At 48.2% G+C, this 27,872-nt stretch overlaps 1 protein-coding gene across 14 annotated transcripts in view; it reads right to left on the bottom strand.

Moving 5' to 3' along the window:
• Positions 1-22,213, bottom strand: part of DNMT3B (DNA methyltransferase 3 beta) — a 44,406-nt gene extending 22,193 nt beyond the window's left edge. For 7 of the 14 annotated variants that reach the window (XM_072800558.1, XM_072800567.1, XM_072800561.1 and 4 more), the window contains exons 1-4: positions 7,836-7,987; positions 4,414-4,576; positions 3,400-3,461; positions 899-1,006 (exon numbers count right to left, since the gene is read on the bottom strand). In XM_072800558.1, coding sequence (XP_072656659.1) covers positions 899-1,006; positions 3,400-3,461; positions 4,414-4,570 — 327 coding nt within the window. In that variant the 5' untranslated portion in view covers positions 4,571-4,576; positions 7,836-7,987. Of the gene's footprint in view, positions 1-898; positions 1,007-3,399; positions 3,462-4,413; positions 4,577-7,835; positions 7,989-14,040; positions 14,164-14,366; positions 14,507-22,055 lie in introns of those variants that run through there. The other 7 variants (XM_072800565.1, XM_072800571.1, XM_072800560.1 and 4 more) reach the window with 6 other exon arrangements.
• Positions 22,214-27,872: the final 5,659 nt, after the last annotated feature.

The raw sequence follows: 27,872 nt of genomic DNA, 5'->3' as shown, positions 1-27,872 counted from the left end.
TCCCATGCTATCTGTCAGCTGGCACCTGCAGATTGAAGGGAAAACTAAAATCCAAGTTAGCCCAAACCAAACATTTTTCCCCCAAAAGCATTGGGTTGCCTTCTTCTGGAAGGCACTGGATTATCAAGATAGAGGAGAAGCCCTTATGCTCCTTTCTCAAAATGACATGAACTTGGGGGTTGTGCATCTGTATTCAACTCCTGCACACAAGAATTACTGTTTATGGGGCATCTGGGTGGCTCAATCGGTTGAGCGGCTGACTTGGTTTTTCCGCTCAGGTCATGACCTCAGGGTCCTGGGATCAATCCCCAGGTAGGTAAGGCTCCGTGCTCAACTGGGAATTTGCTTCAGGATTCTCTCTCCCTCTGCCCCTCCCCCTATTAGCTTACTAGCACCTAAAATAATTCAATCTTAGGGAAAAATAGATTTTAAAAGACTTCCTGTTTAATCCTGGAATCTTCACTCATCTGTAAAAAGGGCATCATATAATGCTAGGTGAGATTATAAAACTAGACCAGCAATGGTCAAGTGTCTGGCTGCTCATAGACGGGGTGACCACTAGCAAAGACTGCCTTCTCATTTCCTTGCTCTGTTAAGTCACAGAATCTACTTACAGAAAAACCAACTCCCAAAGGTGATTGACAATGGAATCATTCACCTAAAATGATCACTCTTGGGAACTTAAAGACAGGGGTGCCCAAAAAGAGCTGAAACCCTGCCTTGTGAAAGAAAGCCTTCATAATGGTAGTTCATTAACTTTGATGTCATTTTCCACTTTCAAAATGTTTTGGTAACGTCACTCTCCAAAGTTCCAAGGAGAAAGGATGCTCCAAGAGCTTTTTTCCATGCAAGCCTATGAATGCTTGGAAATGCCCTAGCCCAGGGATGGGGGACTTACTGCTGGGCTTTCAGACCGAGTCCTGGTTTCACGGAAGAGTTTGGGCATCACTGGGGTGTCAGAGCCATCCCCATCTTCCCCTTCACCATCTCCGTCACCCGTCAGATCCTTTACAAATGAAGCAATATGAATGTTAAAAGAATGTCATTAAAAGATCAAGAATGAAGAGTTAAAAAAAAAAGAATGTAGAGTCAATCATATTGAAAAAATCATTCACATTGGCCCAAGTGACCTGAAAATATTTTTTCAACCACCACATTTTGTTCCAAAACAACTTAACAGCAGCTTACCATGAGGACCACAGATTCAAGATATGATTAAAAAATAAAACCCAAGTGGAATCAAAAATTCTACAATATGGTCTGGGTGCAATATGCATTGTCCAGACACCTGTATCCAGGGACGCCTGGGTGGCTCAGTGGTTGAGCAATCAGCCTTAGGCTCAGGGTGTGATCTTCGGGTCCTGGGATTGAGTCCCACATTGGGCTCCCCTCATGGAGCCTGCTTCTCCCTCTGCCTATGTCTCTGTCTCTCTGTGTCTCTCATGAGTAAATAAATTTCAAAAAAAAAAAAAAAAAAGACTCCTGTATCTATACCACATCAGATGGGTTTGGATATGCACAGCAGGGAGAGCTGGTCAATTTGCCCAATCAAGTGTCTGGAAGAAATCTAAGTAAGGCTCAAGGGAGATGCTTCTTGATATGATGACCAGGAAGAAATTGCATCAATTCTGTGTCAAGTCATGAAGAAACCCTAGTGCATATCCTAGGCCACACAGCAAAATCCAAAAAACTGGGGATAAAAACTAGAGCAGTGGTGAGCAGCCTGTGGCCCAGCTGGGGATTGGATTTTTCCCTTGCCAATCTTGTGGCCTTGAGCGAGTCCACGCTTCTATTTAAAACCATAACAGTACTTTCCTTGTAGCACAACAGGGTGATAATGAGAATAGATTAATGCATGCCTTGAACAAGGCCAAGCTCAGAGGGAAATGTTCAGAAAGGAGTTTCCATTCGCATTACTGGTAATGGTCCACCAGAACTCAAATAGCTGTCCTCAACACATGATCTCAAATAGCCACAGCTTTTTCTCTCACCATCTGGGTGCCCACTGCTTGCTCTCCAGCAGAACAGAAGCTATGTGGATGGAGGTTTTCATTTGTCTGTAACTGGTGCCTATCACTGGTTCTTTGAAAAAAGTAACCATGGGCAGCCCCCGTGGCACAGTGGTTCGGTGTCACCTGCAGCCTGGGATGTGATCCTGGAGACCCAGGATCCAGTCCCATGTCGGGCTCCCTGCGTGGAGCCTGCTTCTCCCTCTGCCTGTGTCTCGCCTCTCTCTCACTCTCAGAGAGAGTGTGTGGGTCTCTATGAATAAGTAAATAAAATCTTTAAAAAAATTTTGAAAAAAAATTGAAAAAGCTCTACTCTGATTAATAAGGATACAGTGGGGGATGCCTGGGTGGCTCAGTGGTTAAGCATCTGCCTTCAGTTCTGGGTGTGATCCAGGGATCCAAGGTTCGAGTCCCACATCGGGTTCCCTACGAGCCTGCTTCTCCCTCTCCCTGTGTCTGTGTCTTTCTCTCTCTTTCCCCGTCTCTCATGAATAAATAAAATCTTAAAATTAAAAAAAAGGACACAGTGGGCATAAATGATGTAAGGAATAAAAAAAACAAAATCATGGAAACCTTTAAACTGGAAAAAAAAAACTGACCAAGTAGAAACCTTAACACATGCAGGAAAAGATATTGCAAAGATGGTTTAAAATCCCTAAAACGAACCAGGCAAGTATTTTCCATATTGAAAAGAGGCCACCTAACCATGGTACCAAAACCAAACACAAATATATTAGTAATATATTATAAGAAATAAAATCATATACCCATTTTATTCATCAATAGATGCTAAAAGTAAATTAAATTTGAAACATACCACAACCAAGTTGGGCTCATTCTAGGAATAAAAAAGACAGTTTACTACATTAGAAATTCATTAGTATAACTGATCACCCACTGAGAAAAAGAGAATTTCAAAAAATATGCTGGGGGATCCCTGGATGGCCCAGCAGTTGAGCGCCTGCCTTTGGCCCAGAGCGAGATCCTGGAGACCCGGGATTGAGTCCCACATCGGGCTCCCTGCATGGAGCCTGCTTCGACCTCTGCCTGTGTCTCTGCCTCTCTCTATCTCTGTATCTCTCATGAATAAATAGATAAAATCTTAAAATATATATGCTGGGAAGCATTGAGTAAAAAACTTCATAATTTAATAAAATGAATATTTATGATTTGAATGACTTGGCACATAACAGAAAATGCCATCATACATGAATTTTTCAGAGCCCTGTGTGCTTACCATTCAAATTCATCTTTCAAAAAATATTTATTGGGTACTAGTTTAGATGAGCCTCAAGTTCCCCATTTAAAGTTCAAGGGAAAAAATAATAATAATAATAAAGTTCAAGGGAATTTCCCTGGAACCCTGAAAAGGGGGCAGTAGAGCACATACCTGAGTATAACTTAGCAGACTGGAAACCTCCCTCTTGGACAATCGTGAGCTTGATCTGCGGCCTGGAGAAAAAAGAACCAAAGTTAATGTTTTGAGGATGGGGCAGTCTCCAGGCTGGATAGCAGTGTGCCTTCCCTTGCTGACCTGCTGTCCCCTAGAGTCTCCTCGAGGCTGTGGGCTGGGATCTCTCTAAACCCACTGGCATCCTCAGGGGTTAACTCCTAGCCCCTCAGGATCTATGGTCCTGTCAATCTATTCGTAAGGCACAGGGCACAGAGCTAAAAGGCACATCATCAGACAATTCTTTCCAGAATTGTAGCTACCAAACTACAATTAATGAACAATCCAGTGACAGCCATATCAGCCACATTTCAAGTTCTCACATGTGCTATGATAGCAAACAATGCAGAAAACACAGCATTTTCGCCCTTGCTGAAAGTTCTATTGGACAGCACAGCTCCAGGGGATTTCAACAACAGGAGGAGACAATACAGGGGTTTCCAAAATAGCTGGGTTAAGAAAAATCTCAGTGGGCAGTTCCCCAGGTGATGTGATCCTGAACTGTCCAGGGGAGAGGAGGGAAAGGGAAGGATGGGAATGGAAACATGACCCCCACCCTCCCCAGTGGAGTATCTTCTTCCCACTTAATCACAAACCCAGCTGCAAGGGAAATGGGGTCCCACCTCAGAAGGGCCAAAGACCCCAGCCTATGCTGCAACCAACCCCATCATGGTGGAGTCTGACTAGGGTCATCACCTTGGGGCTACCTTAAAAGTCCCAGCGGAGGTGCTGTGGGAGGTGCTGTGGGCAGTAGGGGGGCCAGGGCCCATGGACAGGGATGAGAAGGGGGCTGGGCTCTGCCTACATCCATTTCCCTTCCCTGGGAGGTGTGGCGGAGCCTGTCAGAGACCAGACCCCTCTCCCCACAACCTGCCTTGAGCCTGCTGGGAGGCTCAAGTCCCAGCTGCTGTCTGCAGAGTCTGCCCCACCCCTCCTCCCCACTGGCCCGGCCACCTCTGATCTCCGGGGTGCTGATGGCCTCCAGGATGGGGGGTGAGGGTGCATCCTTGGAGTCAGATGACTGGTCGCTGCAGACCCCGTTAGTGATGATGGAGTCTTCCCTCCCGCTGGCGTCCTCCTCTCTGTTGAGCTGTCTGGTGTCTCCCTTCATTGTTTCCTGCAGGAGGGCCAGAATGGGTAGGGTAGCCGGGAAGCAGGGGCATAAGGGGGCGGCACAGCCCAATCCTCCGCCAATAGCTCTATGCCCTAAGGCCCAAAAAGGTCCCTTGACAGATTTTCGGGGGATCCTCCTGCCCCAGGAACGCCCTCCAGGCTGCCCCACAGAGCCCACCCCCCCCCTCACCAAACTCGGAGGCTCAGGGCTTGGTTCCATGTGGCCAGGCGCCTGAAGACTCAGATACCAGCACCCAGGACAGAGGAGGGGGTTGGGCTGTGGTCTGAGGCTTAGGCTGTTCGGTGCAATTAGCCGGCCACTTCAAACAATGCCATTTAGGACCGCCTGCCCCTGCCTGCCCCTGCCTGCCCCCCGACAGCCTTGGTCCCCTCTGCCCCTGGCCCCCTCTCCCTGTCCAGCCTCCGCAGGGCCTCAGGAAGCCAGTGCATTATTTTCCCTCCTGACCCCTTTGTTTGCTCTCTCTCTTCCCTCAATCTCCAGGTCCTCTTCCCACCGCCCCCTCCTCCCCCACAGAACAGCTTCTCTCCTCTCCATGGCAGCGCAAGCCCCGCCCCACCCCAACCTCAGGGGCCCATTGGTCTGTTGGCCTGTCACTCACACCCCTCCTCTCTCACCAGCTGGGGCTCAGAGTCCCAAGTTCCCAAGGAGGGAAAGGATGTAGGAGCACAGGAAAGGGACCAGGGCAAGCTACCAAGGGCATGCTCCCCATCTGCTCCAGCCTCGCCCACCTCTGGGCCTTAGTGTCCCCACTGCTTCCACTACTGCTAACTGCATTATCACCAGGCTAGTCAGCTAAGAACAGCTCAGGTTGGGTGTTCACTGATGGGCTCTTGGGCTGTGGGATTTCGACCTGGCCTGCAACATATGTTGGCTGCAAGAACCTGCACATTTCTCTTCCTTATTCCTCCTAATGTGATCATGGGCTCATTCTACGAAAAGGAAAATTGACACACAGCCTTGAGTCTCCAGGGTCAAAAAATGACATGTAAGAGGCCACGGCAAAAATAGAGCCTAGGTACAAGGAGAGGCCCACCAGACTCCCATTCCTTAGAGTGCCCCAAACTGCTCCAGAACTACGTGGTGCCACACCCTGGTGGTTCTGGACCCTGTCTTGGGAAGACTTTCACAGCAAAGGGTTGCCTATCACCACTGAGCACTCCCAGCCCCTCCACCCCATTCTGGGAATTCACCACTCTGTACCAGATGATCCACACTAGTAGCCTCCCGGGGTACCTTCTAGAAGCCAACTCCCGTGGTGATGTGGCATCATGTCCACCAGGGGGCGATGTGAGGCTCAGTCTAAACTTAAGGTAGCGCCCCCAGGTGGATATGTGAGGTCACCTTGGGTCCCAACTCCATCCTTTCCACCTGTCCATCCCCCAGGCCTGTGAGGGGGACAGCTAAACCTCTGCGACATTCCCCATAAGGTCCAGGGACCAGTACCTTTGCAAATAACCTGGGACCTGGTAAGAGCTACAAAATCTCACACATGGCCATAGGCCTACTCAGTCAAGACCAACATTTGCAAAAGATCCCTGGGGGATTATAATATGCAATCTAAAGCAGCACTGTTCTGGTTCTAAATGCATACTGATCCATAGCATAGTGTGCCATCTATCCCCATATGGCCCAGGTGTGCAGGTTCACACTTGCTGGTCTGTGGGGTCACACACCTCACCAGCTCCAGGGAAAAGAGGAATACCTGACCTAACCGATTTGCTGTTTCTCAGCCCCTCTCACTGCCCAGCCCTGACCCGGAAGAACAGGCTGGCTAACCAATGGCCAGTTTCTGTGAGGACAAGCAGCCACAAAAATCCCAGGATAACTGCTGGAGTGTGATTCAAAGTAATTATTAATTCCCAGTGTCTGGCTTAGGCCAAATAAGTGAACTAAGTAACCTGGGTGACCTAACAGGGTGGGAGACTGGTCACAGGGTGAGAGACACTACATATCCACCACAGAAGCTTGGGAGAGAAAGTTCAGGGCTTCCAGCCAGGAGCTAGTAGTAAACAGGTCAGAGGCTGAAATGATCACATTTCCCACTCATCATGTAGGGCCCAGGATTCGCTCAGATAGCCCGTAACTTTGTCAGTCAGGAGCCCTCCTCCTAGACAGGCCCAAGTGAACAATGATTAACTACCCCAGGCCTTCTCCCAAGGCCTCAGCAGTGCCAACCTGGCCACCCGTCTACCAGCCAGATACGTGAGCAGAGCACCTTCTCAAAGCCAGATGGAAACGCTCGGGAAAATCCCCTAACTCTAGGAACTAGAGGCATGGACACTGGAGGAAGGTTCAGGCAAGGAAATCTAAGCATCCTGGGCTACCTGGGCAGCTAAAAAAACCCCTTCTAATTGCCTAATTCAATTTATGGGATTTCATACACAGCTCATTCTCTGTAGTCTTCATCACCCTGAGTTTGTGTTGACATTAACTTCCCTTGCTGACTTACTGCCACAACACAGACCAGCGTACAGAACCTGAGCCCACTTTAAGATACCCAGTGCAGTTCCTCTCCCCTGGACCAGACCACAATCTACCTTGATCCCACTTTACACACAGTGTGAATAAATAAAGCCAGCCTCCAGACATGGCTGCTGCTGCCAACCCCTCAGCCTGGAAGCCCTCCCCATCCATACCATATACCTCCCCGTCACTAAAAAGCACCTAGTTCAAATCAGGAAGGCTTCTTTCTCTCAAAAACACTTCTGCTCCAAAAAGAAACTGGCCCTCCTCACATAGGTACACAAATCCTCTCACCTAATGATACATTATTTTTCAATGCTTACTACTATATATCCAACAGTCTTCTGTGCCTTACCTGTATTAACTCATTTAATCTTTGTATGTAGCACATATGATCCCTATTTTACATGGACAAACGGAAGTACAAATAGGTTAAGGAACATAATACACACTGGACCAGTATAGCTAATTAAAGTTGTTCAAGTCCAGGAAAAGCAAGAACACACTAACTTAACTACACACAGTTGACAACAGGAGGAAATGAGCTCCTGAAATTGGTGTGTAACAGTAGGAACAAATCACCCTCACCTCGCTTCCCACCAGTGCCTGTGATCATTCCAGCACTGGAAGATAAACTTAGCTGGGTTATCTTCCCTGAAAGAGGTGGCACCTTATTGACGGATTTTTCCAGAGCAGTTGCTTTGCCACTCCACTGTTTTAACTGTTCCTGAGTCCCTCCCATAAGCTAAAGGCAGCACAAACCACTCTTAATCCTCACCCGATCCTGAGGCAGGTCCTCTTATCAATCAGTTTTCAACCCGCTCAGATGAGTTAATTAAGTCACCCAACAAGGTGGCAGTGCCAAGACTCATGCCTAGGCAATCCAGGGCACGTGCCTTAACTGCCATGCCTGAGACGGGCAGCCAGAGAATTCTAGTTAAGAACAATGCATAACCCATCCCAGGGGCTATAGGAACTTTATGGCTCAGGGACATGATCCACCAGCTGAGTGTTTACCTTCACAAGAGGTGATGGTCTAACCTTGTGATGTGAGGTGAACTATGACCCTTTCCCAGAGGCTGGGGTCCAGCATGTGATTTAGGGGCAGGCAGCAGTGTGGGATGGGCTCAGCCACAAGTTTCTCCCTGTGAGGCTTTGCCTCATTAGTGCAGGGTGCCTGTGTCCCAACTGAACCAGGTCAGACGTGTCCAAATGCAATGTGGCAGACAGAAGGATGGGTGGCACCCCCAATTAGACTCAGGGAGGAGGCACAGGAACTTGCCCCCCTCACACCAACCCAGCTATAAAGCTGAGAAGTGATGTCATTCATTTCCTCCAGGCTGGCACCAGCAGCAGAGCTATTTCACAGCTCCTTGTAAATATTAATTGTTAATTAAATGCACAATACAGAAAGGGGATAAAGGACATGATGGAAGTGGGTGGAAGGCACATGGGCATCCCTGACCTTCCCTGAATCCCCCAGGCCTTAGAGATTTGGTACAATACAAAAGGAGATTGAAAGATCTTCCCACCTCCCCTTCTTAATAAAGCCCTTCTTGTGGAAGGGAAATCTAGACTACTGAACCCTCCCCATTTCAACTGCTCAAGTCTTTCTTTTCTTTTATAATGAATTTATTTTTTATTGGTGTTGAATTTATGCTCAAGTCTTTCTTAGCTGTTCTATTGTCCAAAATTTGAAAATAGTTGAGATGGAGTAATTACTATGTATCTCATTCAAAAGAGAGAGAGAGCTTACTCTTAGGATCCCCCATTTTGTATATGAGTAAACTGAAGCTCAGAGGAAGCCGATGGGCAGATCCCTTGTCCAGGCCTGCACAGTAACTAAGTGATGTACATTTAGGCCTAATCCACAAGCCAGATCTTAAAGGCATTTTCAAACTAATATGCTAAGTGCAGTTATAAAAGTGAAGGCTAGGGAGGGACACCTCACCCGGATGAGCAAAGAGAAGGGGTGGTATCCAGATAGTGGAAACAGTAAGTACAAAGGTTAGGGGGCTGGAAAGAGGCTGCCTACCTGGCTGGTGGCAGAGCACCAGGTCCCAGAGTTCAGGGCCTTTTGCCCTGATCTTTAGGAATCTTTGCTAAATTCCAGAGACAGCCAGATTCACAGGAAAGCTGGAATGAGAGCCCTCCATGGGCAGCCAGGGTGGCTCAGCGGTTGAGCACCGCCTTCAGCCAGGGCGTGATTCTGGAGACCCCGGATGAGACCCACATCCGGCTCTCTGCATGGAGCCTGCTTCTCCCTCTGCCTGTGTCTCTGCCTCTCTCTGTGAGTCTCTCATGAATAAATAAAATCTTAAAAAGAAAAAAAGAAAAAGAAAAAGCTCTCCATGTCTTCCTCAAACCCAAGTCATAGCATTTGTGAATTAAGGACCCTACCTCATTCCCTGGGTGGTTGGTGCTAGGGATCCCAAAGTACAGAACAAAACCCTAAAAACCTGGAGCATCCACATTTTCATGTGCCATCTTGCCAGACTTCTCAGTTCTGCCTCACAAAGGGAAGTGATTCAGAAAGTGTGTGGGGGATTGCTCAGTGGCCCTAGGCCATGGCTACCTGCACCACTCTGTCCTTGTTCAGTGAATAACTGGGTTCTGCGATATCGATGAGAATTTTCAAAACAATTGATCCAAGCTGGGATAAGTGCAAGATACTGGCTATAGGAACTTGTTCCATGCACCATTGTTCCTATTAGTAAAATACTAATAAACACCTAGACATTCCTAGTGTATTGAAATTGTACTCTTTATAGATAATTCATAGAAAAAGAAAAGGCTGGGGCGCCCGCCTGCCTCCGTTAGTGGAGCGTGTGACTCTTGATCTCAGGGTTGTGAGTCTGAGACCCACTTTGGGTGTAGACTGCTAAAAAATAAAATCTTAAAAAATAATAAAAGAAAAACCAGGAATTTACAGAAAGATCTGCAAAGGCACGGGAATTTAAACTGAAGTTTAGAGTAAAGCTTTTTGCCCTATAAACAAATGGAAGCAATGAGCCCGCTTCCCCTATAGTTATTTGGGTAACTCTTGGAAGGGTGTGCAAATATGCAGAGGAAGACACTGGTAACTCAGACAATGATGGGTGGGGCAGAACAAGGAGCTGAGGATTCTGGACAACTGGGTGGCTCAGAGGTTGAGAATCTACCTTTGGCTCAGGGCGAGAGGCCAGTATCCAGGATCTAGGATAGAGTCCTGCATCGGGCTCCTTGTGGGAAGACTGCTTCTCCCTCTGCCTGTGTCTCTACCTTTCTGGGTGTGTTCCTCTCATGAATAAATAAAATCTTTAGGGATCCCTGGGTGGTGCAGCGGTTTGGCGCCTGCCTTTGGCCCAGGGCGTGATCCTGGAGACCTGGGATCAAGTCCCAGGTCGGGCTCCCGGTGCCTGGAGCCTGCTTCTCCCTCTGCCTGTGTCTCTGTCTCTCTCTCTCTCTCTATGAATAAATAAATAAAATCTTTTAAAATAAATAAATAAATAGATAGATAGATAGATAGATAGATCAAAAAGAATCTGAGGATTCTAAGAGCTGCCATACTGGGCAGCCCTGGTGGCGCAGCGGGCACACTGGGGTGTGATTCTGGAGACCTGGGATTGAGTCCCATGTCAGGCTGCCTGCATGGAGCCTGCTTCTCCCTCTGCCTATGTCTCTGCCTCTCTCTCTGTGTGTCTCTATGAATGCATAAATAAAATATTATTATTATTATTATTAATAGCTGCCATACTTACTCCTGTGGCCAGTGTCCCTTAGCAAAGCTGGAGTCGATCAGCCCTCTGCCCTCTCCCCTAGAGGGTAAGGGAAGAGAGACCATTTTCTGTTTAGCCAGTCTTGGTGCTGCCCCTCATGGCAGGGGATTCCTGTTGTTACAGCCAGGCCTTTTTTTATTTTTTTACTTATTTATTTTTTACAGCCAGTGCCTTAAACCTCAACTCTCTACATAGGGAAGCAGTGGAGACAGATTCATCCTTTAAGATGGCAAACCTACAGTATGATTGAAAATGCCAAGTGTCCATATCGTGTTACATAGGATTCTAGTGCTAGGAATCGACCCCAGTTGGTAAAGCTCTTAACAACTACATGCAAGGATGATCACTGCTATCCTGCTTATCATGGCAAAAGATGCAAACAAATGACCATCAAAAGAAACTGGCTAAATCCCATGCAGCCATACTTCAGGATCCTGGTTGAGAAGTGGTGAATGAGGTATGGACTAGGGAGATGAAGCTGTCTCAAGTGAAAGTCTGTACAATAACACAATCTCAGTTGTTAATATGTTAAAATAGGCATTAAGCCAGGTTTCTCCAGCAGTTCTTTCAAACTGTAAAGTCAGTTCTCTCAGGAGCATAGCTTGTGAGTCAACTATGACAAGCCCATTTACGTTTACAGTCAGATGCTGTTCAAGAAGCATTTCCTCCTTTGAAAATAGCCATTCAAGGACAGCCCTGGTGGCACAGTGGTTTAGCGCCACCTGCAACCCAGGGCGTGATCCTGGAGACCCTGGATGGAGTCCCACATCAGGCTCTCTGCATGGAGCCTGCTTCTCCCTCTGCCTGGGTCTCTGCTACTCTTTCTGCATCTCTATGAATAGATAAATAAAATCTTTAAAAAACAAAATAGCCATTCAAGTTTTGTCAACCTAAAGTTACTTGCAGAGGCGCCTGGGTGAAGCACCTGCCTTTGGATCCCAGGGTCCTGGGGTTGAGTCCTGTGTCAGGCTCCATCCTTAGCAGGGAGTCTGCTTCTTCTTATCCCTCTCCATCTCCCTCTTCTTCTTCCTCTCTGTGCCCCTCCCTCTGCTTGCTCTCTCTCTGTCTCAAAATCTTTTTTATTTTTAAGATTTTATTTATTTATTCATGAAACACAGAGAGAGAGAGAAAGCACAGAGACACAGGCAGAGGGAGAAGCAGGATCCATGCAGGGATCCCGACTTGGGACTCAATCCCCAGTCTCCAGGATCAGGCCCTGGGCCGAAGGCGATGCTAAGGACACTAAAGCACTGAGCCACCCGGGCTGCCCTCAAAATCTTTTTTTTTTTTTAATTTTATTTGTTTATTAATTAAAGACAGAAAGCACAGACACACAGGCAGAGGGAGAAGCAAGATCCATGCAGGGAGCCTGCCGTGGGGCTGGATCCCGGATCTCCAGGATCAGGCCCTGGGCCGAAGGCAACGCTAAAGACGTTAAACCACTAAGCCACCTGGGCCGCCCTCAAAATCTTAAAAAAAAAAAAAATGGGGGCACCTGGGTAGGATCAGTTGGTTAGGGGTCTACCTTTGGCTGAGGTCATGACCCCAGGATCCCTGCTGGATAGGGAGCCTGCTTTTCCCTCTCTCTCTGCCACTACCCCCATTTGTACTCTCTCAAAGAAATAAAATTTTTATAGGGACGGACCCCTGGGTGGCTCAGTTGTTGAGCATCTGCCTTTGGCTCAGAGCATGATCCCGGAGTCTGGGGATCAATTCCCACGTCGGGCTCCATGCATGGAGCCTGCTTCTCCCTCTGCCTATGTCTCTGCCTCTCTTTTTGTCTCTCGTGAAATAAAAATCTTTAGAAAAAAATTTAAAAATAAAATATTTTGTAAATAGATACTTGTATATGGTAAGAGGTAGGGATCTCATTTTCTCCCTGTAAGGAAAGCCAAACACTTAATGAAGACTATGTCCAAACTCCACTCGTTTTATAAAATTCTCCTATATATGTAAAATGCTTCTGGGTACTCTTTTCCTTTTGGTATTTATCCCTTAGCACCACTTTTAATCATCATAGTTCTAGCATAAGTAAGTGTTCATCTATCCTTACTTTAAAGTTTCATCAATTTTCTTCTTAAAGGTCTTGAACATCCCTTAGTTCACACCTTTTCTCATTTCTGGTTCCCTCTTCTAGCCCCCAGATTTTCCTAGGGAGTTAACTCTGCATTCAAATAAATTTAGAGGGCAGCCCAGTGGCCCAGCGGTTTAGTGCCACCTTCAGCCCAGGGCCTGATCCTGGAGACCCGGGTTTAAGTCCCACGTTGGGCTCCCTGCATGGAGCCTGTTTCTCCCTTTGCCTGTGTCTCTGCCTCTCTCTATTTCTCATGAATAAATAAACAAAACCTTTTAAAAATAAATAAATAAATAAATTTAGATAGCATTTATATTTGATTCAAGATGAGAGGATTTACAGGTTACCTCCACCATAATCAGAAACTCCTTTTTTAAACTTATTTTTTAATAGAAAAAAATGGGGAGTGCCTGGGTGGCTAAATTGCCTGGATGTCTGCCTTTGCTTCAGGTCATGATTCCAGGGTCATGGGATAGAGACCTGTATCAGGCTCCCTACTGGGAGGGCTGCTGGGTTGGGAATCTGCTTCTCCCTCTGCCTCTCCACTGGCTGGTGCTCTCTTGTTCTCAAATAAAATCTTCAAACAAAAAGACAAATTTTGTGGAGCACCTGGCTGGCTTAGGCAGAAGAACATGTGGCTCTTGATCTCAGGGTTGAGTGAGCCCTACATTGGGTGTACAGATCACTTAAATAGCAAGTAGGATAAATGGGTAAAAATGGTCGAAAGGTACAAACTCCTGGTTATAAGATAGGTAAATCCTAAGGAGGTAATGTACAACATGGTGACTGAACTATTGTATATTTTGGAAGTTGCAGACCGCAGATCTTAAAAGTTCTCATGTCAAGAAATAAATTGTAACTAGGTGTTAAGTATAAAAATAAAGAAATTGCACCCTGAAATTAGCTTTTTAAAAGAGCTACTATCTCCCATAAACCACTTTTTTAAAAACTAGCTATAATTGGGCAGCCCAGGTGGCTCAGCAGTTTAGCACCGCTTTCAGCCAAGGGCATGATCCTGGAGACCCGGGATCGAGTCCCACGTCGGGCTCCCTGCATGGAGCCTGCTTCTCCCTCTGCCTGTGTCTCTGCCTCTCTCTATGTCTCTCGTGAATAAATAAAATCTTTAAAAAAAAAAAACTAGCTATAATTACCTGGTATGGGTTGGAGTCTGCCCATCTCAACAGGATGATGAAGCAAGTCTGCAGACAAAGTAGTCGGCACAAGCAGATCCTCTGGAGTGTCTTAACCCAACAGGTCTATACATCCTGCCACTTCTGTGGGTCCAAGTCAGGTGGGAACAAATGTCTCCAAGAAATATAACAGCATTTCAATCCACATTCTACTCCTTGCTTAGATGCATGGCCTTAGATAATGGCAACAATCCTATCTAATACTGAGCAACTACTCTGTACTCTGCTTATAGCTTAACATATAACATCCTAGGACACATCAGGACACTGGCAAAGGCCACTCTTACCCATGCATCAGAAAGGACTTCCCGCTATGCTTTCTTTAGGAGCCATGCTCAGCACAGAGAATCCCGGGCAGACAAAGGCCAGACAGCCTGTGCTCATGGAGCTGCCAGCTGGTTTAGGAGGGTGATAGAGAAAAAGCTAGGTGAAAGACAACAAGGTTAGTTTATCCCAAAAGCTAAATTGCTCTTCCACTATAGAGACCCTTTTGCCAGGAGTTCAATAGGACAGTATTTTGCCATGTTACTGTGCACATTTGTTCAGAATTTTCCGAACCCTATCATCCAGTTGTTGTACACTGTCTCCCACATAACCCAGGACCCAGAAAATCCCTGCCACAGCACCTGCCCTTTCAGGCATCTAGCCTGAAGACTTCATTTTTTTTCTTTTAAGATTTTATTTATTTGTGAGACACACACAGAGAAAGAGAGGCAGAGACAGAAGCAGAGGGAGAAGCAGGCTCCATGCAGGCAGCCTGACATGGGACTTGATCCTCCATCCTGGGACTCCAGGATCACACCCTGGGCTGAAGGCAGGTGCTAAACCGCTGAGCCACCCAGGCATCCCTAACCGCATTTCTTATCACAGCCCAGGTAAGTAGGCTTCCTTCTGCCACGCACCCCTTCAAGGTCTCCAGGTTGTAGAGCCACAGCTATAGAACTCAGGCAGACCAATGCCTTAGTCAAGCTATACAGCACTCATTCATGGAGCCAGGATGCCAGCAGCCAGTACTGCGCTGGCAGGAATACCAGCCAACCAAAAGGGCATCATCCCTTTCCAGGAGCTGGAGACCTGTGTTTCAGCCCCAGCTGTGGCCCAAGCAGGTCCACTTGCAACAGCAAACAAATGCTGCTTCGAAAGAGACTCAATTAACCTCAGAAGGTGGGGCTACAGAGTAGACAGGAAAGAACAGGTTGGTCTCTTCTAGAGGCCCCCACTCCTGTGTTGCAGTCTGGCTAGAGGAGGATACCTGCCTGATCCTGCAAACTCTCCAGTACCCTTTCCCTGCAGCCAGGCCTCTACCTCCCAGGCAGGACACTGGAAGATCCCCCTGCTCTAGGGAATAAGACAGACCCAAATGTAGAGAACATCCTTCAGCTTTAGCGAGGCTCAAAGTATGAGTCGCTATCCCACAAAGAAAAGTTCCAGTTCAATACCCAAAGTTTTTTTTTTTTTTAAGATTTATTTATTTATTCATGAGAAACACACACACACAGAGGTAGAGACACAGGCAGAGGGAGAAGCAGGCTCCATGTAAAGAGCCCGATGTGGGACTCAATCCTGGGTCTTCAGGATCACACCCCGGGCTGCAGGCAGTGCTAAACCGCTGCACCACCGGGGCTGCCCAATACCCAGAGTTTTGATGCTTCTTCTCAATCATGAAGATCATGTTCAAAACTATTTAAAATGAAAACAGTAAAAAACAAAACAAAACAAAACAAAAAAAAACACCCTCAGAAATATTGGTTTGAGCACTAAACAAAAATAGCCTCACGTAGATGTATCAAAAAAAAAAAAAAAAAAGAGGAGGACACAATTGCACATAGAATTTCTGGGACAAGAACTCTTCAAAACCAACAAGGGACACCTGGGTGGCTCAGCAGTTGAGCATCTGCCTTTTGCTCAGGAGGTGATCCTGTGATCCTGGAGTTTTGTTTTTTTTTTTATTCATGAGAGACAGAGAGAGTCCCACATCAGGCTCCCTGAATGGAGCCTGCTTCTCCCTCTGCCTGTTTCTCTGCCTCTCTATTTCTCATGAGTAAATTAATTTTAAAAATCTTTATTAAAAAAAAGAAAAACCTTGACCCACAGATGACTCTCAAACCCATCAATTCTCAATTGTGGAAATCCATTTCTAATCTCCTTCCAGTCTTACAATGGCTACCATTGTCTCCCATACATTTCCAAGACTACAAAGACAATTTAAAAAAAAAAAGAATTTTGGGGGCGCTTGGGTGGCTCAGTCAGTTAAGTGTGACTGCAGCTCAGGTCATGATCTCAGGGTCGTGGGATCAACCTCTGCATCAGGCTCTATACTCAAGAGTATGCTTTTCTCCTTCCCTCTTGCCCCTCTCCCCACTTGTGCTCTTGCTCAAATAAAATCTTTTAAAAAATAAATAAGATGATTTACTGAAAATTTTTGAGTTTGATCCCTGAGACCAAACTAAAGCTTAAAAGAAAGAGAAAGTAGAGGTCAGGCAGGGGTTTGCACTAAGGCAGAGCCATAGATGGTAAGGTTTTAATGAATGAAAATCTCTTCAAGGGGAAGTGAGAAACAACTTTGATCAGGCAAGCTGGTAAAAAAATAACAGAAGTCAATGGTGGCAGATTCCAGAGGATCTCTTCCCACTGCTCTACAGCTGCTTAAGAAGCCAGGCCCAGGGGTGACCACAATGCTCTCTAAGGAGTGACCACAATGCTCTCAAAGGACTTCACCAACTGAGTCACCTTTCCTTGCCACACTACTCCCCTTGGGTTCCGGTCCCTTTTCTTAGAAAGGCCTCCTCCTCCTGTCTACATAAAAATGGAGGCCCCAAACTGAAAGCAAAACATTACCTTGCGACAGTGAAATTGCAGGTGATAACTAGTTTCTTCTTGGCATCTGAAGATGGTAAATTTGATTTTGCCTTACATCAAACATTTTTTTGAAAAAAAATTTTTTTTGAATGACATTTCTTGAAATATTTCAATTCCCTACACAAAAATAAATGGCCATCCTCATTCTTTGCTTATTCCCTGGAAAAAACTCAGGAATGGTAACTGGGATTGTGTTTTGCTCAGGAAGTAAATAACCACTTGCCAATATTTTAGTGTTTAGTTTATAACATGCAAAATTAGTTTTTAATGTGTGTGTCTTTTAAATAATCTCTACACCCAACATGGGGTTTGAACTCAACCTGAGATCAAGAGTCCCATGCTCCAAGGCAGCCCGGGTGGCTCAGCGGTTTAACGCCTGCCTTCAGCCCAGGGCCTGATCCTGTAAACCTGGGATAGAGTCCCAGGTCGGGCTCCCTGCATGGAGCCTATTTCTCCCTCTGCCTGGGTCTCTGCCCCTCTCCTCTGTGTATTCTCATGAATAATATCTGAGAAAAGAAAAAAAAAAGTCCCCGCTCTTCCCCATAACATGCAACATTTACTGAATTTTTTAATCTATACCAACTCTACTGACATAAACCCCCCCCTGCAATTGGCCAATCATCATTGGCCTATTGTACAAATGGAGCAACTGAGGATCAAGCCAGTGATTTATAAATGGAGTGAGAGATCCCCGGGTGGCGCAGCGGTTTGGCGCCTGCCTTTGGCCCAGGGCGTGGTCTTGGAGACCCGGGATCGAGTCCCACGTCGGGCTCTCGGTGCGTGGGGCCTGCTTCTCCCTCTGCCTGTGTCTCTGCCTCTCTCTGTGTGTGACTATCATAAATAAATAAAAATTTAAAAAATAAATAAATAAATAAATGGAGTGAATTAAGTATGTAAATCCAGGCTTGATTCTAATGTCCAAGCCCCTTTTTTGCCTCAGACGGTAATATAACCCAGTGGATAACAAGTTCTTTACAATCCAGTTGACCCTAAACAATAGGGATTTTATTTTATTTTATTTTATTTTATTTTATTTTATTTTATTTTACAATAGGGATTTTAACTACAGGTGTCTTAGATGATTTTTTTCTTAAAGATTTTATTAAAAAAATAAAAAATAAAAGATTTTATTTATTTATTCATGAGACACAGTGAGAGAAAGAGGCAGAGACACAGGCAGAGGGAGAAGCAGGCTCCATGCAGGGAGCCTGACATGGGACTCGATCCCTGGTCTCCAAGATCAGGCCCCGGGCTGAAGGCGGCGCTAAACTGCTGAGCCACCTGGGCTGCCCCTAGATGTTGATTTTTTAACAAATATATTGAATATTTTGGAGACTTGCAACAATTTGAAAAAACTCAGATGTTCTATATAGCCTAGAAATACCAAAAGAAAATTTGGTATTATTATAAATTGGTATTATAAAATAAAATAATATAAATTGGTATTATTATAAAAAGGCTAGGTATTCTTAGAATAAATCATAGAATACATAGAACATGCACAATGTTAATAGGCTGTTTATCTTATCTTTAAGGTTTCTTTTCTTTTAATATATTATTTATTCATGAGAGACACAGAGAGAGAGAGTGGCAGAGGTGGCAGAGGGAGAAGCAGTCTCCCTGCAGGGAGCCCGATGCCAGACTGGATCCCAGGACCCTGGGATCACACCCTGAGCCAAAGGCAAAAGCTCACCAACTGAGCCACCCAGGTGTCCCTGTTAAGGTTTCTGTAAGGTTTCTGGCCACTCATTTCATTTGGAGACAGTGGACTACTAAGTTTTGGGGGAGTTCTCTTAAACTGGATTTTCAAGTGTGGGGGGGTAGATCAATGCCCCTAAACCCTGCATTGTTAAAGAGTCAACTTTAGGGCCCCCACCTATTTATTTTGTGAATGAACAACCATACTAAAAGGATCTGGATTCCATTTAGTCCTGATGACAACTATACTGGGTAGGCGTGGACTTTTGCCCACTTCACAGATGGGAAGGAACGAGGATCTCCAGGAAACGTGATCCACATTCAGGATCCCTCTGGATTCACCAGGCCACTTCCAGCAGCCACAGCCACAGAACCCCTGCAGAAGGGTTCTTCCCCTCTGGAGGGAAGAACTGTCCTAGGATGGTGGCAGATGCGCAGTGTTCTGAAAAGCCCTACCCGCCAAGGTACAGAAGCAACTTAACTTGCCCAGCACCTCAGTCCCATCAACTAAAAAAGATATCCTCCCCCACAAGAAGGGAGACAAATCTGCACATCACTTTACAAAGAAAAGGATGGTCTCCAAATGAAATGAGCAATTCAGTACTTCTCTGGTCCACCAAGAAACTTAGAAATCAACCTCAACTCATGATTTAAAACCTTACTGGACAGCCCTGGTGGCGCAGCGGTTTGGCGCCCCCTGCAGCCCCGGGCATTATCCTGGAGACCCAAGATCGAGTCTCACGTCGGGCTCCCTGCATGGAGCCTGCTTCTCCCTCTGCCTGTGCCTCTGCCTCTCTCTCTGTGTCTCTCATGAATAAATAAATAAATAAAATCTTTTAAAAAATAAAACAACCTCACTAACACAAGGATTCTATCCAGAGCTGTGACCCTGTACCTATTAAGGGCTGGAGGAGGATAGGATTACTTGTCATGGTATATAGGACCCAAGAGGAGTTAAGAGATTTAATAAGGACCAGCTCTGATGAAATTGGACAAGGTTTCTGGGCCTGAAGGCAGGAGAGCTGGCATGAGATCTGGTCTGAGACAAAGAAATCCTAAGGTAAGTTTTCCAGGAAGGAGAACTTGCTCAAACCCCAAATAAGAAGCAGGTCCCTGGGCTGCAATGAAGGGTGACAGGCATCATTGGGTTGCAAGTCCCACGTGGCTGAGGAAAGACTGGAAGGGAAGTAGCTTCCCCCAAACCCACCTCCCTTGCTCCTCCCTTTCACCCCCTGCAGCTCTCAGATACTCTCCTCCCCTCCTAGCTTTTGGGGGTGGGGGGCATGACGGACTTTAAGGAACAGGATGCAGCCAGTCCCAATGCCTTTGTCTGAGCCCCCTCCACCCCAACAAAGAAAGGTAATGACCTCACTTAGCTCTGCAAGCATGCCTCCAAGGTAGACATCAAGCTTCTGGGGCTGTGGGAGGTAAAAACGGCCCCATCCCATAAAAGAATAACCCTGGATCCTTTCAAAATGGAACAAAGGCGCTCCTTCCTGCCAACTCCCAAGTGGAGGACAATGATTTGGAAATGCGTTCATACTGAGAGGGATAGAATACCTAGGAGGAAGGCAGGATAGGCAGGGCAGCAGCAGTCTCTCCCTTCATCCCTAGTTCTCATTAATGGCTATCCTAAACAGAGGGGCTATTGGTAAACTAATACAGAGGTCAACATTCATCACCTGCTATGCCAGGCATTATCTTATCAAGCCCTTACCCAAACCTAGTCTGGTAGGGGCCTTTTTATACCCATCACACATCTAAGGAACATGGAACATTAGAGGTTAAATCATGCATAAAACTGATTGCATTTTTATACAACTGGGGTTATTAGTAAATCATTCCTATTTCACAGATGTAATAACTAAGGCATAGAGAGAAATGGACTTGTTGGGGACAGATTGAAATATATGCAAAGACCTGTGGGTGCTCGGAACAGGGCAGCCACCTTACCTCCCAAGGATGCCAACAGTGGCCGACTTTATTGAGTGATTATACTGTATACCAGCCCTATAAAATAGTTACCATCATCTCCACCCTGGAAAAATTATGGCGGCCTTGGTACCCCAATGGTGGGGGCTCAAGAAGCCACAGCAGGTGCTGGGGAGGAGGGCAGAGGTAGGCTCAGTGTCCCGAGCCCTCAGGTGGAGAGATATCCCTCTCCGGGAAACCTACCACAGTCCAAACCCACGAAACCCAGAAATCAGGATGCAGTTCAAAATTCATCCTCTGTCCTTAATTCTCTATTTCATGCACCCTCTCAGCTTGGGGGGGGGGGGTCACCGGGAAGCCCAAGGGCCCTTTCTCTCAGGCCAGGGGATAAGGGGGGAAAGGCAAGCTGGAGGTAGAAGCACAGGCGTGGGGCTGGGCGCAGACGGCTGCCCTTCTCTGCCACAGGTGAGTGAACCCAGCGGGGAAAGCCGGAGCCCACGAGCGGCTCCTGGCCGCGAACTCGCCACGTCCGCCCCGGAGTCTGTCCCGGCTTCCAACTTTTAGTCCTGCCAAGTGGGACTCAGCATCTACCCTCCAACAATCACAGGGGCAAGGAAGCGGTGCTTCTGGGAGGTGGCGCTCGCTACAGGTCGAGACCTCAGTTTGTGGAGTTTGGAAAGTGGGACCAGCTTCATCCCGGAAGAGGGGGGAAAATGGAAAGTGAGCCCCCAGGGCAGGCAGCGTGACCGCGACAGGGCGGCGCCACCTCGACCCGGCTCCTCCCCGGCCAGGTGTGCACCGGGAGAAGCCAGCCGCTCCGAGGGGGTCCTGGCAGCCCCGCTGTGCCTCGCTGGGGCACCTCCTCTACGGGAGACCCCGAGACCCCGCTCTGGGGGCGCCCCGGCCCACCCGCTCGCCCGCACCCACGTCCGGTCGTCCTCCTCTCGCCCCGAGAACGGGGCAAATGGTCCCTCGCTTGAAACCCACGGGTCCAAGTCCTAAGGGACGGACACCAGCTTCCCCCGCCTCTTCGGAGGCTCCCTGCGAGCGCGAGGCCAGGTAAGGACCCCTGCGATGGAGCCAAACACCTTCCCGCTTCCCTTCCGTCCAAGAGGGACACGTCCTGCCCTGGACCCCGGACCCCAGACCCCAGACCCCAGACCCCGCGAAGGCCACCGGTCCCACCGGTCTTCCTCCCTGGGGACGCACCCCTCTCCCTGGTGGGGCTGCTGGGGCTACCGCGGGTCTCCCTCCCACTCGTGCCCCCGCAGGTCGCGTGCGCCCGTCCCGTCCCGCCCCCGCCCCCGCCCCTGCCGCGGGGTCCGCGCGCCGCTCCTCCCCAGGCGAGCCGCTCTCCGGCCGGGGGGGAGCCGCGGCCCCTGACGTCCCAGGCAGAGGGTCCCTCCCGGCAGCCCGCGGCCGCCCCCTCCCCCACCAGGCCCCGGACTCCGCACGCCCGAGCCTCCCCGGGGCCGCGGGGCGCTCACCTGCCGAGAGCCTGGCTCGGGCGCCGCTCCGCGGTCGGGCCGCGGGCCGCTGCAGGCTGGCGGGGGGCCGGCGGGCGGCCGCGCGGGGCGCTCGGCTCGCGAATCTCCGGCGCCGATCGCCGCGCTACGTTTACTTGGGCCGCTTAACCCCCGCGCTGCCGGCCGGGCGCGGCGGCCGCCCGCTCTCTGGCCTGCCAGCGGGCCGGTGGCGTCCGTCGGGGGGCGCTCGGGGCGTCCACGCGGGCGGCGGCCGCGGCGCGGGGAGGGGGCGGCTGCCGCGCGGAGGGCGAGGGCAGCGCAGGCCGGCCCGGGCAGCGAGCGGGTGGGGAGGGGGCGGCGCCGAGGCCCCTTGTAGCCCCGGCCCCGCTCTCGCCCCGCCCCCAGCCGGGGGCGCCCCCGCCGCAGCCACTCAGCGCGGGCCCCGGGCGCGGGGGGGCGGCGGGTGGGGACGAGGGAAATTTGAAATCGCCCCGGACCTCCCCGCCCCTCCTCCGCGGGCGCCGCCCCCGTGCCCCGCCGCCCGCCGCCCGCCGAGGTACGCCCGCGGCTAACCGGCCCCGGGGGCTGCTCGGGGTGCTCGCCGCCGTGCCCCCTGCGCACACCCACGCGGGGGGAGCCCCCGCCCCCGCCCCCGCCCGCGGGCCCCGCTCGCACACCCCGGGCCCGGGTGCGCGGCCGACAGGGAAGCGCCCCCACCCGAGCCACGCGGCGGCCGCGCCTCCCCGCTGCTCCCACCCGGCGCGGCGGCCCAGCCACTCCGCGCCCCCGGACCCTCGGAGCGGCCCTTCCCCCCACCCTCAGGGCCTTTGTCCTCCATCTTGAGGGGCCGGGAGAGCGCCCGGAGCGGGGGCGGCGGCGGTTCTTGGCCGCCCGGGCTCCGGGGTCCGGCGGCAGGTCCCGCAGCGGGACAAGCCCGGGGGCTCTCGGTGTCGCGGCCTCTGCGCTGAACTACTTGAACCGCGCTGCCCACTACTTCTCCTACTTGGCACATATATTCGTGTCCTTTTGTCCGCTTATTGCGTGTCTTCCGCACATGAGCCTGAGCGCAGGGCCTCGGTGTATCTCAGCGCACAGGAGATGCCTAACAAACACTTGCTGGGGGAATGAATGAAAGAACAAATGAATGAGGACGGGATGGCCCGCAAGGCCCTATAGGAGCTGGCTCCGTCTACCCTTCTAGGCATTTCCCATCCTCCTCCCTCCCCCACTTCACTCCATCTTCTCCCCTCTGCTGTTCCTGTAACCCATCCAGCGTGTTCCTTGACGCTCCTCGTCCGGAGAACTCTGCTTGGCCAGTCTCTCATCCTTCTGTTCTCTCCCAAAACGTCACTGTCTAGAGATGCTTTTCCTGGCCACCCCACCTAATAGTCCTCCCCCTCCATCCCTCCTGATGTCATTCCCTGTGCAGCCTGCAGAGCTATCTCATTTTTTAAAAGATTTTATTCTTGGGGCAGCCCGGGTGGCTCAGCGGTTTAGCGCCTGCCTTCAGCCCAGGGCCTGATCCTGGAGACCCAGGACAGAGTCCCAGGTCGGGCTCCCTGCGTGGAGCCTGCTTCTCCCTCTGCCTGTGTCTCTGCCTCTCTCTCTGTGTCTCTCGTGAATAAGTAAATAAAATCTTAAGAAAAAAAAAAGATTTTATTTCTTTATTTGAGAGAGGGAGTGTGAGAGCATGAGGCGGGAGGAGAGGCAAAGGGAGAGGGAGAAGCTGACTCAGCCAGATATAGGGCTCCATCCCAGGACCCCAAGATCATGACCTGAGCCAAAGGCAAATGCTTAACCAACTAAGCCACACCAACAACCTATGCAGAGCTATTTCAAATTATTTGGGATATTTCCTTGTTTACATCTTTATTTTTCTTCTTTTTTTTTCTTTCTTGTTACACATACACTATAAACCATATTCCATAAGGGCAGAAACCACATCTATCTTGTTCCAAGCTGTATTTTCAGTGCCCATAGGAGTTCAATACAAGTCTGTTGAATGAATGAATGAATGAATGAATGAACACAGATTTCCTGCCTCCAGGGCTCCAGCACTCAGAATAATAGCTTTCTCCCTTCATCTCCTACCAGGTATTTGCAAATAACTAAATGGCAAATTCTCTGGAAGTTGCAAACATTTTTTTAATATTATTATTTATTTGAGAGAGAGTGAGAGAGAGAAAGAGCAGAAGCAGGGGAAGGGAGAGGGAGAAACAGGCTCCCCATGGACCAAGGAGCCTGAGGCAGGGCTTGATCTGAAGACCCCTGAATCATGACCTGAGCAGGAGGCTGACACTCAACTGACCACTGCAAACATTTCTAAACCCCACTGCAAACATTTCTAAACCTATTGGAACTTGCTCTACCTAGGAACCTGGATGGAAGTTAAGGAAATATGAAAGTGAGAAGGGAGAGCCTTCTGTGAATGAGCAGTGCAAACTTCTTGGCCTCTGCCACAAACATCCAAAATTAGGTCCCTGTCAGTCCATGTAGGAAGAAGGGGATCTCTCAAGAGGGCCTGTGGCTTGTCCCCATAATCTGAGATATGCCTTTAGGGGAAAGAAATATGTAAGCTGCTGGGCCTGTTTTCTGATCCATAAGCCAAGACCTGCCACGTGGCAAAAGATGTCTGTATCACTGGGAATGCCTGGAAGGCCTAGTTCAGATGCCAAAGGGTTGGGTTTCCTTGGACATGGCAGATGTTTCTGGGGACAACAGACCACTGAATTTCAGGAAGAAAAAGGAGAGGGTCTCAATGAACAAGTGTTCTTGAGTCCTATCATTTGGCAAGGAGGGTGAATGCCAGGAGAATGGGTGAAAGAAAAATGGTGTGATGTCAAATAAGCAAATAAGAGAATAACGGGTGGGGACACCTAGGTGGCCTAGTGGATGAAACATCTGCCTTTGGCTCAGGGAGTGATCCCAGGATCCTAGAATCGAGTCCCACATCGGGTTCCCTATAGGGAGCCTGCTTCCTCCCTCTGCCTGTGTCTCTGCTTCCCTCTCTCATGAATAAATAAATAAAAATCCTTAAAAAAAAAAAAAAGAATATCAGGTGTGGATCAATCAGGGAAGAAGATAAAATGGAGACAGGATTGATGCAGCCAGGCAAAGACCTCGGTCAGGATTCAGCTTGTGGATGGCGTGTAGTAGGGACAGCCAAGACACTAGTGTGGCCAGAGCAGAGCAACTGAGGAGGGGAGAAATAAATAATAGAGGGCCATGGCAGGGATTTCGGATGTCACCATTTAAGCCATGATTTGACTCAGATGTTAAAACAGATCCAAACAGGGAGGCAGGATCTAATCTGGAAAATTGAGGATGGTAGCCTGGACCATGGTGGGAGCAGGAGAGGAAGAAAGTGACTGAATATAGAATACATTGTGGAGATTGGGCCTTGTGGTGCCAATGGCTCTAGGGGTAAAGGAAGGGATGGCATCAAGGATGGCCCCTAGAATTTTAGCCTGAGCACCTGGGTGAAGGGTGGTGCATTTACCTAAATGAGAAAAGTTTACGCAATGTGGATTTGGAGAGGAGTTCAGCAGGTGCTGCCTTGGTCACATGAATGTGGAGTCACACTGTGGTCTGGGCTGGTACCTAGGTCCCCTGACTCTGTCCAGTGTTCCTCTCACTGTCTGGGTGGTAGACCATGCCATCTACATCTTCCATACCGCATTCCCTCCTCTAGTACTCATTCTCAGAGGAAAGGACCCCATGTCCTAGAAAGGGACTTTTCATCTGACACTGTAGTTTGAATACCCCCTCCAAGATTGAGTAAATCAGATAAATCACCTAGTGTCTCTAAGCCTCAGTTTCCTCAACCAGACAGAAAGAATACTTCATTGCCCCTGGGAACAATGAATGAACCATGAAAACACTAGTGTTGGATTACCCAGATGGGCAGACAAGGCTCCAGCCCCCAAATAAATATTTTAATGAAAGATTTTGGCTTCCCCCCCCCCGTACTCCCCAAGATTTTGCTTTTTGGTGTCTAAAAAACCATATAGCCCAGGCACCTGTCTAGCTCAGTCAATAGTACAACTCTTGATCTGCAGGTCTTGAGTTCAAGCCCCATGTTGGTAGGTATAGAGCTTACTTGATAAAAATAAAAAATAAATGAAAAACCATATAGCTGTTACTAAACACACAAACACACAAAGGCAGTGGAGAACATGGAAGGTTAGAAAGAGAACCTATGTTTCTAGATTGATTTCAAGTCTTCCCATGGTTGCACAGAAGTGCAACAGTGGGGCAGCCCAGGTGGCGCAGCGGTTTAGTGCTGCCTGCAGCTCAGGGTGTGATCCTGGAGACCTGGGATCGAGTCCCACATCAGGCTCCTTGCATGGATCCTGCTTCTCCCTCTGCCTGTGTCTGTGTGTGTGTGTGTATGTCTCATGAATAAATAAATAAAATCTTAAAAAAAAAAAAGAAGTGCAACAGTGTTTGCTTAAAAATTTATTATAACAGGGGTGCCTAGCTAGCTCAGTCAGTAGAGTGTGGGACTCTTGATCTCCGGATTGTGAGTTCAAGGCAAACATTGAGTATAGAGATTATTTTAAAATAAAGCCTTAAAAAATAAAATAAAATAAAATAAAATAAAGCCTTATATAGTAATAACAGCAACAACAACAAAATAAAATCTTTAAAAGTAAATAATAGGGACACTTAGGTGGCTCAGTGGTTGAGCATCTGCCTTGGGCTCAGGATGTGATCCTGAGTCCATGGATCAAGTCCCACATTGGGTTCCCTGTGAGGAACCTGTTTTTCCCTCTGCCTATGTCTCTGCATCTCTCTGTCTCTCATGAATAAAAAAATAAAAATCTTTTAAAATAAAAATTAAAAATTAAAATTAAAAAATAAGTAAAAATAAAAAATTATCATAACAGATCATAATCATTCTACTCATGATGATAATCAATGTTTATTAAAGAGACAACAAAAATTCTGTGATTAAAGGTCATTTGTTTCGTCATCTGAAAAAAAAAACATAGATAAGGGAATGTCCTTGCTCTTAGGAAATAAACACTAAAGTATTTAGAGGTAAAGGGGCACACTGTCACCAATTTGCCCTTTTTTTATTTAAAGGGTTTTTTTTTTTTTTAGTTTTTATTTATTCATGAGAGACACACAGAGAGAGGCAGAGACACTGGCAGAGGAAGAAGCAGGCTCCTTATTGGGGAGCCTGATGTAGGACTTGATTCCAGGACCCCAGGATCATGACCTAAGCCAAAGGCAGATGCTCAATCACTAAGCCACTCAAACACCCACCAATTTGCCCTTAAATGATTCCAAAACAATAATAAGTGTACTTAAATGAGATGGGGAATGTAAAGCAGAGATGCCTGGAAGGCTCAGAGGTTGAGCATCTGCCTTTGGCTCAGGACATGATTCCGGAGTCCTGGGTTCAAGTCTCAGATCAGGCTCCCTGAATGGAGCCTGCTTCTCCCTCTGCCTGTGTCTCCACCTCTCTCTCTGTGTCTCTCATGAATAAATAAAAATTTAAAAAAGAAGAAAAGTGTAAAACAAATGGAGCAAAACGTAAATATTTTTTTAAAATTTTTTTAAAGATTTTATTTACTTATTCATGAGAGAGAGAGAGAGAGAGAGAGAGAGAGGCAGAGACACAGGCAGAGGGAGAAGCAGGATCCATGCAGGGAGCCCGACATGGGACTCGATCCCAGGTCTCCAGGATCACGCCCTGGGCGGAAGGCAGTACTAAACCGCTGAGCCACCCGGACTGCCCGCAAAATGTAAATAAAAGGAAAATCTGGTTAAAAAGACATTCATTCATGAGTTCCTCCTACTAGTCTTACAACTCTTCTATAAACAAGGGGT

The sequence above is a fragment of the Canis lupus genome, chromosome 26 (assembly GCF_048164855.1).
Source record: "Canis lupus baileyi chromosome 26, mCanLup2.hap1, whole genome shotgun sequence".
Classification (NCBI taxonomy): Eukaryota; Metazoa; Chordata; class Mammalia; order Carnivora; family Canidae; genus Canis; species Canis lupus.
Note: the sequence above shows the minus strand (reverse complement) of the source record. Positions and strands in the feature narration are given on the sequence as shown.